This window comes from Myotis davidii, unplaced genomic scaffold, assembly GCF_000327345.1.
Source record: "Myotis davidii unplaced genomic scaffold, ASM32734v1 scaffold812, whole genome shotgun sequence".
NCBI lineage: Eukaryota > Metazoa > Chordata > Mammalia > Chiroptera > Vespertilionidae > Myotis > Myotis davidii.
Window position 1 is genome coordinate 1,980,649 of NW_006284238.1, and position 16,923 is coordinate 1,997,571.

General features: G+C 43.4%; 1 protein-coding gene across 1 annotated transcript in view; it reads right to left on the bottom strand.

Annotated features, from left to right (window-relative positions):
• The window catches only part of FBXL17 (F-box and leucine-rich repeat protein 17), a 311,008-nt gene that overhangs the window by 11,260 nt on the left and 282,825 nt on the right, over positions 1-16,923 (bottom strand). The window contains exon 3 of the mRNA XM_015568405.1: positions 12,253-12,395. Coding sequence (XP_015423891.1) covers positions 12,253-12,395 — 143 coding nt within the window. The remainder of the gene's footprint in view (positions 1-12,252; positions 12,396-16,923) is intronic.

Below are 16,923 nucleotides of genomic sequence, written 5' to 3' on the forward strand. Positions count from 1 at the left end.
CTATGCCTTAATGCCCTGATTACAGATGAACAGCGGCTCAGACAGAATTAGTGCTTCACACAGGGGCACACAGCTTCACTGACATTCAATTTCCAGCTACAATTAAGAAAAATGATTGTTGTTTTCACACAAATTCATTTCAAAGTTCTCTTAAATCTCTTCAACATGGCTGCTCTGTGGGAATATAAACGACAATGGATCCCACTTGGCCTGCGAGGCATTGTCATGGTGCTGTGGTCGTGGGAGACGCTGAACCGTGATGGAAACATGACGAAGCTGCAAGGGCCTCTGGACAGCACCAACTGACCCCTGCCCCAAACGGCAACTTCCCTTCCTCTCTCCCACCCAGGGGAACATTGTCCTGTGTCCCTCAGGCAGACGCCAGCAGGAAAGACAGGGCCCACGCTCAGAGAGAGGGAAGAACAAGGAAGCCAGCAGCAGCAAACCCCAAGGAGGGCCTTCTAGGGGGAGAGCAGGCTGCTGTGGACGGGGAGCTGAATGGCACTTGGTCCTCCCCAGGGGGCTGGGAAGGGCTTTGCAAGGGAAGTGACCTTTCAGTGACTTGTGAAGGACAAAGAGGCACCAGCCCGTGGACAACATGCACTACATGTACACGTATTTGTCAGGGAAGAGGGAAACCCACTCTAAGCTAGAATAAAACAATGGCTCTCACCCTTGCTTTGTGAGCTCTGTGGTCAGTTTCTCCAGCACACATAGCAACTTAGAGTATAACGGAGGTGAGGTACGTTCTTGTTTTAAATGGCACTTCTCTGAGGGGGGAGGGTAGCTAAGAAAATGGATCCCCCTGTCTCAGCGGGAAAAGTAAGGGGCCCACAGTACGTCTGTGAAGGTGTCGCAAATAGCACACTTGGCGCCTGCCTCCTGATTCGGGGCTCTTGCCCTCACGCTGGTCTGTCATTCTCCACAGACTCCCTGGGCAATGCCACTCACTGCTAACAGCCCCAGAGGCTGACTCCGGGGGGCCCAGCGGCGGAGTGCTGACTCGCTGGCAGACACCTCCGGAGTCCGTCTCTCTCCGAGGTGCTGGCTCTCTGGCTATTATGGACCCTGGCATTCGTCAGGTGCCCCTGGAGGTCATCCTGGACAACGCACATTCAAATGGGACTCCACTGGCCCCAGGATGGGCACACATGGAAATGAGTAAAATAGGGGTAATGGAACTTTTAGCAATAGCTCCAATTTGTATGTGAATGAGATGAGTCATCTAAGTGCAGTTTAAAATATTTTAAATAGGACACTAAGAAAAAAATAAAAGAGCAGACAATACATCGATTTTCCCAGGACCCTGCTCAGCCGACAGCATGCACACTGCAGGCCCTGGGAGGTTTTTATGACCCTATTTCCCTCCCTTTGTGGCAGGACCTCTCACGTCCCCTTTCAGGAGACATGCCACATCCTGGTGATGTTTCTCTTACAGTTAGAGCAGGGAGGCCTGAGACACCAGGCATCCAGCACCACTTTCACAGGCTCCCAGCTTACCTCTCTCTTTCTCGTGAGCAGCAAGACGGATAAAGCTGGAGCTACGTGGATAGGCTGCAGGCAGCAACCACAGTGAGGGGGATGGGTCTTCCCAGCCTGGTGGAGGCCGTGGAAATGACTCTGGTGTGAGAGCAGCCTGGCTGCTCCCGCTCTCTACTCTGCAGGCAACTTGGAGGTCCCTTCCTTTGCTCTTCCTTCCTCAGCCACACCCAGGCCTTCTCCAGGAACCGTACCCTGACTCGGCTACAACGAATGTCCGACACATGTTTGTTGATGTGAGATGACTTAAACTATGACTGCAACCAAGATTACAATCAAGAATACTGTGGTTTTCAGTCCAACTATTCACGGGGGTCTTTTAAACCTCCCCTGCCCAGGCCATGTGCCAGGCGACCTGTATCCGAACCTTGGAGGAGTGGGACCCAGGCATCATTATTCTTTACAGCTCCTAGGAGATGCCCAAGGGCAGCACGGGTTGAGAGCTGCTGGAGTAAAGGAGCCCCCTAGAGGGTGCAGATGATTTCTTACCTTGGGGGTTGGAAGGCAAGCCCTGAACTAAGATTACTGAAAGGTAAGGAGCGCATACCTCCTCCCAGGCTGCCCTCCGCATGACACTCCGAGTCAGGGGTTCTGGAGAAAGAAAGCTGCTCCCACAGCTCATTAGCCCACCTCTCTTTCCCCCCAAATACTCATCCCTGCCTGAAACAGAAGTATACTTTTGACTATGGTGACACCAGACTGGTTTCTTCTCCTTCAGCATTGCCTTAGATTTCTAGTGAGGGGTGGCCAGAGGAGGCAGCCCCTGGCCTTCCCAACAGCTAAGGGAGGGAAAAGTGCCCCAGACCCCGTGTTCACATGGACCTTGTGCTTCTTCAAGGGGCCACTCATGAGGTGGGAGAGGACTCAGTATTTATTATACATTTAAAAAGAAAACTGGATTATCTTATTGGAGCCTAAAAGCCACTTGCTAACCACGAGAGTCAGCTGACGGCAGGCTACCCATAATGCACCATGCTTCACACAGAAACCTCTCACCCATCGCCCGAGGCCTCTAAGAATGCGTTTTTAAATATGGATGTAAGAACTCTTGTGTGGCAAAAATCTCATCTAAAAACCCCAAAGCGTAGACAGATACAGATACTGAGAAGGCAATGAACCTGGCAGGGCGGCAGGCTCATGAATTCAGTCAATTTTGTCAAATGCAGTCATTCCATTTCAGAATCTGCAATGATTGGGAGTGCTATGCTCTGTCAATATCACAACAGGCCTGGCTTCGTGCTGTCTCTTCTTCATGAAATGTGGGCTGCCTGTGAGGACGAGCATTGCTTCTCTTCACTTGAATTAGCACAGTGAGAAAGCAGCGGAGAACCCCGAGGACGGGGATCACAGAATCGCCTGCAGGGTTAAGGGGGAATCGGGGCTCGGGGCTCGCCAAGCTGAAGCCTCTAATTAGAGATTAGTGTGACAGGAGTCCCACAACCACACTGTCAGAGAGAAAAATTAGTGACATTTTCATTCCCCGTGTTACCCTGCGATCCTCCACCAAAAAAGATGTTTCAAGCCAAGTTTAAGTTCTAGGCACCAGCCCTGCGTAGGCCACTCTGAGGCCACAAGCCCATAGCCATGGAGTTGGCCCACCGTGCAAGTCTGTACATTTTTAAAAAATAGATTTGCATGTGCAGTGCAGACGAACGCCATGACAGACATGTGCGGGACAGGGATGGAGGAAGCCACTGGGGCACTCATCTGCAGCGCTCCAAATGGTTCCGCAAAAGATCAAGTCTTTGAGGAAACCTGTGCCCTAATAAGATAATTAATGTCGTCGCTGAGTGGTAAGTGCGAGGTATTTATGGAACACATCTGGGTGTTTCTAAATTACACTGGCAAAATTAAGCTGGAAAATACAATTGAGGGTGAAATCTCTCAGAACTAAAAAATGTGTTTCCTCTTGTGCTTAATGGCTTTCTTGTTTTCAGCTTTTGTTTTCTTACACGAAGCTTATGGAGTGGTCATCACCAGTGGACACCTGATGACAACAATTTATTTCCAAAACTGCATCAGGTAGAATTTATGAATTTGGCCTGTTTCCTAAAAACATTTATTATCAGCAAAAATTTATTCTGCATAAAAATAATCTATAAATCTGTAGATTAAAAAATCCCTACAACAGCCCGGCCGGCATGGCTCTAGTGGTTGAGCATCAACCTATGAACTAGGAGGACATAGGTTGATTCCCAGTCAGAGCACATGCCTGGGTTGTGGGCCCGATCCCCAGTGAAGGGCGTGCAAGAAGCAGCCAATCAATGATTCTCTCTCTTCATTGATATTTCTATCCCTCTCCATTCTTTCTGATCAATAAAAATATATTTTTAAAAACCCTACAAAACAAGTGCTAGTTTTGGTTTTCAGAAGAGAGGCTGCATCCATCAGAGCATTTCAGGGCTGGCCTCTGGAGGAAGCTGAGTCCCTTGGCACAGCAGCTGCCTGAACTCTGTGACTGCCCTGAACCCAGGGAGATGCGGCTACACTCAGAATTCCCAGCTACAGGAAGCTGGTCTTATACCCTAGGGGTTGTCTTTCTTATTCATTTATCCCCCTCTGCCTCGATATTTTTTATCATCAATCAAATTACTAAGAAGCAGTGGGATCTAAAGGTTATCAAACTTGCTTTTAGCTGAACAACTTCTATAAACCACATAATAACTAAGTAGATAAACAAACCATATAAGTAACGTAAATAAATAAAGCAATAACAGTGGGGCTCTCTGGTTGAGGGCTGCAAAGCCCAGGCACCCTGTCCTCTTGGCCCGAGGAACCACCTCAGAAGCACGGTGTTACACAGAATGCAGATGGGAAACACAACCCAATCCGTTCACCCATCATCTGCCCATACACCCATCCAGCCATCTGCCCATCCATCTATCCTTCCATCGTCATCCGATACATACCTGTTTAGCAACTACAACATACCAGCCACTATGGGAGGGCCAGACAATACAGCACAGGAGACACTCAGGCACCTTACATTCTAATGAGGAGGAGAGTGGTGGGGATGGAAAAAGTAAGAATTAACCACCACAACAAATAAGAGCTGGTGACATGGAAGTCACTGGTGACCTTGAAAAGAACAGAAACGGGGCACGGTGGGGATGGAAATAGGTGGTGAGGAGTGGTGAAAAAGGATGGACGACTGTTCACAGCCAGTCCTTCTCAGGAACTTCCCGGGAGTGGCCAGAAAGCAGGGCTCCAGAGGACCGCTGAGGCAGGTGTGCTATGTAAGTGGTTCTTCGTGCAGAAGAAAGGTAAGTCTGGGTGCCGGTTTTGAAAATTAATTTGCAGTCTGACAGCACTGTGGCTGCCCATTTGCTTGTCTCCCCCAGGAGGCTGCAGGCTCCATGGGGTAGGAACTCGATCTTGTTCACTGATTTTTTCTGACCTGTCACCTATCAGAGTGACTGGAACATAGTAAGCAGCTCAACAGCTATTTCTTGAATAAATGAATAAAATATTTAATCAAAATTGGCAGGGGGGAAGTTTAGATTTTCTCTCTGAAAAACTACTTGCCAAACAAAATTTGCATGAGGCGCAGCATGGCCAGCCCTGAAAACCTGCTGCCCTATGGCGGGCCTCTCGAGCACGGCCGTTCCTTCGCAGCGGACAGCAGCTCCCGTCTCCTGAGCCCCTGCGGGCCATCCTTGTTCCCACTTTGCAAAGTCAGGTGCTTGCGAGTTCTGGGATGCGATCTGAGCTCTGTTGGGATATTGCTGTTACCTTTCCTATTTCTAAATTAGAAAAATAATATGATCCTGCAACCTCATTCTTTTGTATAATTACTTAAGTCGAATCAAAGTTCCAAGGAGATTATTTACTGCAAAACAATGATGCTCCAGGGTTCCTTCAGGCAAACGCCAACCAGTCTATCCACCCTACAGCATTTGGGGAACAGAAGGCCCCCTTCCTCCTCTAACACACACACACACACACACACACACACACAATTTCACACTACATCCATCCCATAACAGAAGTGAACAAAACAAACAAACAAAAAACAGCTATTTGCAGCACACATCCTTAAAAGGTTCTCAGGAGATGTTGATTTTTCTGAAGAAACAAACCAAACGAGTCCCAGCCTAGACACCGGCTGGCTGTCATACTTGGCCAATCTTTCCTCTTTCTGTTCATCCGCTGGTCTCTACGCTTCTTCTTCCTCTATAAGTTTGACTGTAAATTGATTGGTCTTAACTATTTTAAAAAATAGGTTCTATGGGTTTTTTTTTTAGAATTGTGGTCTGAGTCTCAGGGGCCTAGTTTTTCTTTTGTTTGTTTTTTTGGTAAGATCTTAGCATATATGATATACACTCATGGCTAGGATATTATGAGCCAGGTGGTTCATATCATGGTTAAATATCCGGTACATGATTCGGAGCAGGTATGCATACTATATGAGTAAATAATAATGAAAATAATAATAGCTAATAGCAGCTACATTTATTAAGTATTTTCAGTGTGCATATCTTTGGGTTAAATGCTTTGTTGCACTATCTCATTTAAACCCATAGGATACATAATATTATCCCATTTTTCAGATGATGAAACTGAGGCTTTTAGTGAGGAAGTTGTCTAAAGTCCCACAGACAGTAAAGCAATGGAAGTAGAATTTGAAAACACTAATGTTCGCCAAATAAACGTGTCAAAAAAGCTCCAGGCCAGCATTTTCTTGGTTTAGTATCTAAAGGCAGGAAAGGCCTTTCGGTTACCACTTCACAACAGTTCAGGTGAACAGGGTTGGAAGAAGAGGTGGGAACACTTGGCTAAAATGAGGTTGAGTGGTAACCTCTATAGCTCAGCTGATGTGTGTTTCCCTGTTTCAATTACCAGGAATAATCAGGAGAGGGTTGTAAAAATGTGTTTTAAAGTGCTCCTGTGTGAAAAAATCACCCAGAGAAACTGTTTTATCAGCAAAAGAAACAAGATGCTGATACTTCAAGTGAAAGACTTAGGTGCAGATTTGAGAGCCCGGCCACACTCTCTCACCATCTTTCTTCTCCCCGTTCTGTGGAGCACATGGCACTGCGGGTTATTCATGTAACTGTATGTTGCTCACGACCTAGGGCTATAGGATCTGTATGGTCAGACAACTCCTGCCTTGTTAGGAGAGAATGTTTTTGGTTTTTTGGTGTGTTTTGTCGGTGTGTTTTTCTTACACTTTATTTTCTTTGATAAGGCATACATTTTCAGTCTTAAAATTTGGCTACGGGCAATCTAGAAACAGCTGTGTGCACGTTGCAGGGGAGGGACGAGCCCCTGCAGGTATACACTTTGTTTCATGGCTGAATTGCTACCAAAACAGTCCTGGACACAGTGCCCCGCAAATTATTTTCCCTGAAACTGATTTTTCCAGTTAGTTCTGTGTATTAGTTACAGAGTCCTACATTATTTTCCCCACAGGGCTTTCCTGCTTATGATTCCTAAATAAGCTGATAAAAACTCCATTTTCTCCACAGAAATATTTAGGTTGTTGAGGCTTTCTCTCACCATGATTACTTCCTGGAAAATGCAGTGGTCAATTCTGCCCTGAATATTCTGATATTAAATTGGGCACACACGACTTGGCCCTGGGTAGTTGAAGGCTGTACAGCAGATTCCTGGCTCTAAAGGGCTGACTGGTTTGTTACTTGCTTTCTATACTGGCTTCTCGTTGACTTGATTAAGCGAAATATCTCTACCATTTAAATGAGGAGCTTGTGCGAAAACAAAGATTCCATATGACCTCAGGAAAGAATTTCTTATTTAAAAAAAAATCATCTATTTCACTCCCCAACTAAGTACTTTGGGAATTAGGGCAGGTGAAGGGAAAGGGTCTTGGCCATGGCAGTTTGATGAGAAATGAATTAATTTCATTATTTCCATGGTGTGGATCAATAACAGTCGCCTCTGCAGCGGCCCCTGGCCTGAAGGCAGCTGGAAAAATCAATAGGATCACAGAGAAGCCCTCTCCTCCCCCAGCAGCTTCTCTGATCTTTTCTGGGTGGACTCTTCACGCCTGTGTAATTCTAATTTATGTCAACTAGAAATCAAAGAAATTCCGAGAGGCTTTGGTCATAGGACATCAGGGTGGACCTTTCAAAATCTATTTATGTCTCTTCCTTAAGTAACGTGGGCTCCACAGCCCTCCTGGCGCCTTAATGGGCCCAGGAGAAGCAGCCATCCAACAGAAGGGCAGCTACCTGCTGCAGACGGAGGCAGAGGGATGGAGTTAGTAGATGGAGGTGCACTTTCTCCATCCTGTCTACAACTCTGCAGGGACAGAGGAACTAATAAGCATTTTAAGCAAAATGCTTTGCCAAGAGTGGCTCCCTCAACAACGCTCTTTAATGATACCCCAGACGCTGGCATTTTCAAATCAAATGAACAGTGTATAAAATTAGTTCTGCATGAAGTTAAAAAAAAAAAGTAAGTGAAAGGGAGCTTTTAAAAGCTCCAGCATTTCTCCATCCAACTGCTTTTCACAAGGCTTTGGCATACGAGAATTGCTACATTTATGATGTTATTCGCTGCTCATAATTCAGGCTCTCTGTCTCCAAACTTCTGTATTAACACGCACGGCAGAGGTTTCCACCACGACATTTTATCACCGAGGTTTCCCCAACCAGCCAGGCTGCCTCTGGCGAGGTCTGGTTTCTCAGCCAATGCTATGCCACTGGGCTCCCTCCCTCTTCATCAACCTTGTTACCCAAAACATTTTTCATTAACCTTGAACACTGCATTTCCATTTGCCCTACAGCTTTTCCATGAATTTTTTTTTTGTCTTTTCCAGTTTTGTTCTCCATCCAAACTGCCTTTCGAGAAGTGAGGAAAACACATTATTAGGAGAAACAGATCTATATAGAATCTAGCATTCCCTGAAGTTGTGAAAATGATTTCTAGAACCAAAGCCACCATCTGTAATTAAGGCAAGCAGAGTAAACATATTGCTCCTATTAGAGTCCTGTTGATTATACAAGTAGTTTTTCCTAAATCGTCAAGTAAACGTGTGTTAAGTTGATAGGTGATTTCGGGTCAACTCTAATTCCCAAGGTCAAGTAAGCCTTTGAACAGTCTTTAAGAATATAAATTCACCCCAATTCATCAAAGCCATCTCACACAGCGTTTTCTTCTCTTGGTTCTTACAATGCATTAAAGTTTAGGAGATTAAGTGGCCTCAGCTTCAAAACCCAAAGTAATGCCTGTAACGTGCTTATCCATCCAGCAATCAGAAAAGCCATTCAAACCGGGGCTTCCTAACTCACTTCCCAATTTTACAAGTGCCCGGGGAACGCTGCGTTCCTCAAATGGCCGGAGGACTCCTCTGTCACCACTGTTGCAGCCAAACAAATTTTACTGCTGTTTTGCTTAGACAGTGTCTGATAATCTAAGTACAAGTTGCTTTCGTCTGCAAACAATATGTTTAATGTTTCTCATCTGTTCTTTGTTTACCTAATGAGAGAATCGGGAGGAAAAACACCTTCCTGCAACAAATACAATGCATTTTGTTATTCTTACAATTTTTCAAAAACTCAAGTGAGGAGAAAAACGTAAGTTTGGTCAAGTATAGCTTTCGGATTAAGTATAAGTGGCCCAAATGAAACTGACTGCACATGAAAGAAAATATAACCAGCCTTCAATATTTCTCAGAACCATAGGAGCACGGCGCATGTGTCCTGGGACACGCAGATGCCACAAACCCTCCCTCATCCCAGTGCAGGGACCCAAGGGACGGCGTTTCTGAAGTGGGGGTAATTGTGCAGACCATTGAGATCTCTTGTTCACTCCTTTGGCTCCACGAAGGGGAAGGATAACTCATACTTATGAATTATTAGTGGTCAGCAGGTTTGGTTAAGGTACAGGGAGAAGAGAGAAAGGCCCAAATGAATTTAGTTAATTCTTTGTTGGCACAGATGATCGCATTGAGGTAGTAAATCGTTGTCTCCATATCCTAATCATAATGTCTCTGTGTTTCCTGTTTTTATTATTTTTCTCCATTATTTTTCTTAGTACTTTTTTTTTTGTTTACCTATTTGAATTGTCTGCTCCCCAACTCACCCTTCTCTCCCACTGCAAATCTTTCTTCATCCCTACGCCTGGGTTAGTAAGTTGATCCCCAGTACAGCGTGAGGAAATTTAAGTGAGGAAAAAAAGTAAAAGGGCAAAATCTCCTGTAATCTGAGTTTGTTTTTTTTCCCCTTTCATTTTAATTCCCTTTCAAAACAGGATAGCAGGCAATACACTTTTTTTTCTCCTCTGGAAATTCAAATATTAAACCACAGGCTAATATAATGACATTGATGATAAGAATAATCAATAACACTGAGCATTTTATATATAACACAATATTCTAAGGGCTTGATATAAGTGCACTCATTGAAATGCTCACAACACTTCTACAGGAAAGGTACTATTACCATCCCCATTTTTCAAACAAGGAAACAGAGATACTGAGATGTTAAGTAACTGCTCAAGATGACACAACCAAGTGTCCAGCCCAGATCTAAACCTGAACTCTGGCTCCAGAGTCCACTACAAACTGCTTTTCTTTGCTACTCAAATTTTTCTTTGAGTCTTGATAAAAATTTGAAAGCAGGTAATGGATAGCATGATACCAATTTTGAAAGCTGAATAGCTGGTTACTCTAGATTTCCATTCAACTAAATCAACCAGGCGTTTATGTGCAGATTTCACTTGCACTTTGTGTGTGGTTTGGAAACTTTTCTCTCTTCACAGAACCTCTCATGTTTGCCTCTGAGCTGCCTTAAGCCTAAGGGCGCCGGGCAGCAAGCCTGGGCCCCCGCACCCCCTGGCTGGCCAAGGGCTACCGCACCCCATGGCTGGCCAAGGGCTATGGTCGGACACCTGGTGCTAGAGCCAGGGGCCACACAGAGCAGCTCACAAGTTGGAGAAAGGATTGAAAGGCTGCCCCAGGAAATGGGCAAAACCCTCAGGGGTACAACCATACAGAACAGTCACCCCATCTCACTTTGAACTAACTTGTATTTGGGTAGAAAAGGATCCATTTTTTAAATTTAAAATTATCAAAATGCTGGTCAGCAAATATATCTGAAATAACCTCCTATACTAATCAAAAAGTAAATTTCTTTAAAAAAAAAGTCTTTTAAATTGGTTTTTTATTTTAAATTTTCAATGACAGTTTACATTCAACACCATTTTGTATTAGTTTCAGGTGTATGGCATCTTGGTCAGACAATCCTATATTCCAAAAAGTGTTCCCCCTGATATCTCCAGTACCCAACTGGCACCACATGTACTAGTAGTTATTACAACACTACTGACTATTTCCTCTGCTGTACTCCTCTATTTTGTAGCTACCAATCTATACTTCTCAATCCCTTCACCTTTTTCACCCAGTCCCACAAGCCCCCTCCCCTCTGGCAACCATCAGTCTGTTCTGAGTCTGGTTCTGATCTGTTTAGGACATAAATTTTTACAGTTCATCACTGAAGGTGGAGCTGATTTCAACAAATCCAAAGACTAGAATGATGGTGATGTTGAGACGGTTGTGGATACAGCGACCCACTTTGAATGCACACATTTGTGGCGTCCTTGCTTAGGTAGTACTCATGTAGGCGTTCCTCTGGCTGAGATTGAGGACCTCTGCTGTCATTGCTCAACATTTCTCGAATACTCTGCTGACTGTGGGCCCTCCCTTTAACGGCTATTCTTCTATTTGCCCCAAATTTGCTACATTTAGAAAATGCATGCCCTTTGAGAGGCACATAATATTTAGTTTCACTCTCTTTTGTTAGATACGTCCCTAACCACCATTAGCAAAAGTATCACACATGTGTAAATTACTCTAAGATGCCAGCGTTTTCTGAGCAAGTTTCTGAGGTGGCTCTTTTCCAAGGAAACAGTCCCTGTGCCTGGAGATGCCCCGAGGATGTGCCACAAGCCTGAACACAGACTCCTGAGACCTGGGGTACCATCTGGGATGAGTGGCCTTGAGCCATGTGTGGTCTTTCTGAGACTCTATATTCTCGCCTTCACAGTACGAATAACTATTTCTTAGATCCCTTATAGGAAAAACATCTTCAAAGGGCCCCGTGTTAAATATGGCCCAATTTCCCAAACTCACATTCAGGCCTCTGGGCCAGCTCCACAGGCCTGCAGTGGGTCCTCTGGGACGTATCTCATCATGTGCTTAGGTGTGGAAAGATTCAAATTCCCACGTAATATCCACATACCGGCCATTCCTGCCCCCAGAGAGTCGAATGCATAGCTGTTGGGCCCTGAAATCGCATACTTCGAATTGGGGAAAAACAATCTGGCACTTTCTTTCCACCTTACTGCTGCAGGAAACATGGAACCCAGAGCAAAACTTTACTGTTAGAAACTGCATGTTGCAATGTGCCTGCCATGCAAACATTACACATTTTGTCCATGGGCTTTAAAGGTAGGAGGCCAAAATCAAAGTTGACTATGAGTATGATTGTTTTTTCTTTCTGCATAAGCACAAAATTCATTTTTTAAATAGAGAAATGCAAATATAATGTCAGATTAGGTTAGAAAGCCAGGCATCTTACAATGCATAGATGTTAACAGTGCATGTATGTGTATGTATACATATATACCTATATACATACATACCTACATACGTAGATGGAGAGAGAGAGAGAGAGGGAGAGAGAGAGATAATGATATCCAGCTATTAACTACACTGATATGTACGAAATTAACTTAAAAGGTAACTCTTACTTTATCGCATCTCATCAGCCCCAAATATCTCAGAGACTTGCTGCTCTGTGCAATCAGGGTGGCTCCTTGGTCTGTAATTTCTTTACACCATCCAACATCCACCGTCTCTATTGTCATGCTGTATCGCCCAATGGCTATCAGCGCTGCGAGAAGGGACAGGGGGAAGAAGGCAGAATAAACATTAGCAGTGGGAGGGATATCTATCTCATTATTACCATTTCTCCCATTTCCTCACTAAATTTGTTCCTGAAATGTTGTGTGTAAACGCATGTTTTATAAACAAAATTAAGTTTAAAATGCTTTAGGAAAACTTGCCCTATGACAAACTCTTTCACAAAGTGAATGGTCATTCCATAATTTCCATTTCATTGGAACACAACTTTTTATCAGTTTTACTCGTTGCAAGATTACCTGTACTTGCAAACATTCATATCTGCAGAAGGAATAAATTAAAATGAATTACACATAAAATGCTACAGAAAACCCCAACTAGTAACTAAACTTATCCCAAGATAATGTTAATTTTTTAAAAAAAGAAAAAATCCATATAAACACCATTTTGAGGTGTGTAACACTGCATATGAATTTCTTTACTGATTGGCATAAATTTTTCCATCTGTTCATGATCTTAAAATGTAAGAATATATGATATTTTTCACATTAGTCCTTCCTGGGACTGTTAGGAATTAAGAGTACATTATACACACAGTTGAATTTAATTGGTGCCATGCTAGAGTGCAGTAAAGGGAATGCATTTGTTCTGGTGAATTTCTTCCTCATATCAGAAATATTCTTTCCATTAACATATAAAATGAAACCTGTCATCTGAAAACTATGACAGTATCTCTAGTCTCCTTGACTGTTTAGCCTAGTACTAACGTGCAGATGCTCATCCCATAATCTTTGAGGTGCCCTCCTTATCACTGCTCATAACCAGCCACCCCATCAGAGCGACCAATCAGTGAATGCGGCTTTTTGCTGCGGACTTCTGATTGGACAGACATGCATGCCTCTACCTTTGTGAGCAGAAAAACAGATTTCAGTACCTCCATCCTGAGTATGTTTATGGTGCATTGGTATGTAAATGAAAACCCCCAAAGCAATGCCACAAATATTAAAAAGGAAGAAGTTGTTTGCTAATTATTTCTTTATTCTATCATAGGATGAATTGATTCACTAGATTAATAAGAGCAGAGTGAATTATTCATGTGAATAAATGTTAACTCTTATAGCTCAGAGAAAAGTATACTTGGCAAAATCACTTTGCTAATTACCTCAGTAATTTTTCTTTTAACCAGAAAACTAATGCCCATTCCTTTAAATATCAAAGACAGATATTTAAAGCTTACAAAAACAATAGTCATGATCCCAGTGTTTTCCAGTGAAAATGCTATAAAGGAAGAGAAAAATTTTTTCCTGGAAGTTCCTCATGCCGCTAATTTGCAGATGCTCTCTTCTTTGTGTGTGCTATTTTATGCTATTCCGGTTAGTTTTCCTAGGAGGTAAGGCAGGGCAAGGGGGCGATCTGCCAAAGGCTTGCTGAATCGTCTGAATGATATTTTTGTGTAGTAGAAGCAATGTCCCAGGTCAATCCCATTGGTGTTCTTGACCTAAGAAAACTGTTGTTATCTCTGTTATGGTCATAACTTTCATTGGTTATGATGTCCTGAGGATCCCCTATGATGAACGAAGTAGAAGATACATAAAAAAAATTCCTTTCAATACAAAGGGCTCAAACTGTCATTTCAAAAGACCACAAAGCACAAGTTGCAAGACGGCCCTGGGGCGGTCGATTGTGCACTGTTATTGAGGTTTGAGGCTAGAACATGAAAGCCCTGCAGTAGCTAGAAAAAGGGAAACCCAATAGTCGGAGTTTTCAGAGGCTGGTTCCTGAGCAAATAGAGTCCATAGCAGTTTGTTCTAGGTGCTAAAATCACCGGTGTTTGGTATTTCCTTTTTTTGTCCGTATTAAAATAAACAGTAAATAAGACGAATGAAGATACATCGGGGTATTCGATTTTTGTTTAGTCATAGTCCTATTTACTGAAGTAAGAATTAAACTTTATTGTTGCTTAACGTGCTCATTTATTCAACAAACACTCCATGAGCTCTCACTCTACAGCCTTCTCACCAATATTTATAGACTATCCATGCGCTAGGCTAAGAATTTTAGGTGCATTGTCTCACTTTATCCTCACAGCAATGTTATGCAGTCGTATCGTTATTTCCATATTAAAGATCAGGAAACGAGTCACAGAAAGACGGAGTAACTTTCCCAGTATAGCCAAATAGCAAGTGGGGAAGTGGGTAATAAGCTCCGCTGGCTCTAGCACTGGGTGCCCATCCAGCCTACCAAGTTGGAATCAAGTGGTGAGGCACTGGGCCATTGTAATTCCCTGCACTACCAGCATGTGGAGCTGTGGTGCGACACAGGGGTCCCGTGCTGGGTCCTGGGGACAGAACAATTCCCAGAGCTCAGAGGCCAGCTGCCGTGGGGGTGGGTGATGGGAGGTTTGGGTGGAAGTGAGGAACGGCCAAGTGAACAGTCACCATACAATGCTCACCCCCATCTCTTTTCATGCCTACCTCCTTCTCACTTTTCAGACCTCAAGTGAGAGGTCAGCTTCTCAGAGCCATCACCCTATCATTTATTACTATTGGAAATGTTATTTATTTACTTATTTGTGGCCCACCTCCCCCATTAGAACCACAGCTCCTATTCACTGCTGTATGTCCAGCACCTAGCATGTGCCTGGTACAGAGATGGTTCTTAAAAATACTAGTTGAATACACCAGTGACTCTAACATGTTTAGGTCAATTATAGAGGCATGCCAAGGGGGGCCGGGAGCCCCTCACTCTTCAGGGGAGGAGCGCTATCATGGGGGCCTCCTGGAAGAGCTAAGCCAGGTCTTGAGGGATGAGTGAGGGTTTTCCAGAAAAACCAAGGAGTGAGGGCAAGGGTGTGGGGCTGAGGAAAAGCATGTGTCAGGGCAGGGAGATGTGAAAGAACAGGGACTGCAGGTCTTCCTGTGTGTCTGAAATAAAAAAAAAGTGCAAGGAATTGGCAAAACTTATTGCAGAAATATTTATTCATGATTAGTAGCACTGAGGTAGGCATAAGAGATAGAAAGGGCAGCAAAAATAAGAAGAGTCCTTGATGCCATCTTTATATTCTAATAGGCGGAATAGACGTGAGACAAACACAAAGTGTGTATAATTCTAAACTGTAGCAAGTGTTCTGAAGGTAATGGGCTGATCACTGTAAGAATAACATTTAGATGGGGCTGGGGGGAGGAGGTACTGAGGAAAGTGTTTCTGATGAAGTTATTTTTAATAGCCCTGCAAAAGCAATACCAATTTTAGAAATTAAACACACACACACACACACACACACACACACACACCAAACATCTGATGTTAAATACCTCACCAAGGCCCCAATCCAAATAAGTGGCAAAGACAGGGTACAAACTGAGATAGTTCGTTTCTTTCCAAAGCTAACGCTCATTCTACCAACAGCAGCAGCACCAGTGGTGTAGGGGGTGAGGGGTGGTGCGGGGGGAAGCAGGCTACATGTGTTCAGGATGTATTTCCCTTTACCACAATTCTGGAGTGAAACATTACAGCTTATAGGTAGCCAAGTATTTGCCTGTGACTATAAGATTCTTTATTGGAATCTTTAAATTCTAAAATGCATACTGAGTAATTTACTTCTCTGTGACTATATGCTACCTTTGGATGTTTTTTCATTGTTGCTCATGAGCTAGCTGTGAACCATGCAGTGCGATTTCAAATTCACTTGTAGCCTCACAATGTAGTAGAGGTCTGACCTCGGGATGACATTGAACATTTCTGAGCCTCGGTTTCCTCACCTGGACAAATGGGGATGTTGACTCCATGTCCTGCCTACTTCACAGTGTTGGCTTGAGGGTCAAATGAGATAATACATGTAAGGGACTTTGCACTACATAAATGTCATGATTTATCTGATATTTTCCCAAACCATTCTACAGTAGTGCAGTTGATTTAAAATGAAAAGACTTGAAAGAGTTTTGAAAAATAAAAACCTCCAGGCAAATGAGAGCATTATATAAGTACTTGGTCATTATGTCACTGCTATAGTTCTTGAACTGCCTACTCTCCATTGGTGTTCATTAAACCCGTAGACTGCACCTGGGATGACAGGGCTGTAAATGTATATATGATTACTACCTTCATTAGGGGCTGTTGACACATTACAATGATATTTATTGAGCCCTGAAAAGGGATAAATTATGCAAGACTAATTCCTAATCCCCATGCAATTTTAATATACTTTCTTTATGTGCTAAGTGCATCTAATAAAGTTAAATTTTAAAAAGTTACACAAATTACAAGCTGTAATTCAGTAACTCATGTGATGATCAAGGAAGGATATAGAATAGATCAACCCACTAACAGGCATTTCCATAGGCATACAGAGTGACTGAAAAACATGGGCACATATGCACTTACTTTTGACTAATAAATTCCATTTCTAGGAACCTACCCTGAAAATATACTTCTAATTATACAAAATTACACACACACACACACACACACACACACACACGACATATATCCTATCTAATAATAGACAAACATGGTAATTAACCATACCTTCGCTACGTCTCCCATTGGCTAATCAGTAG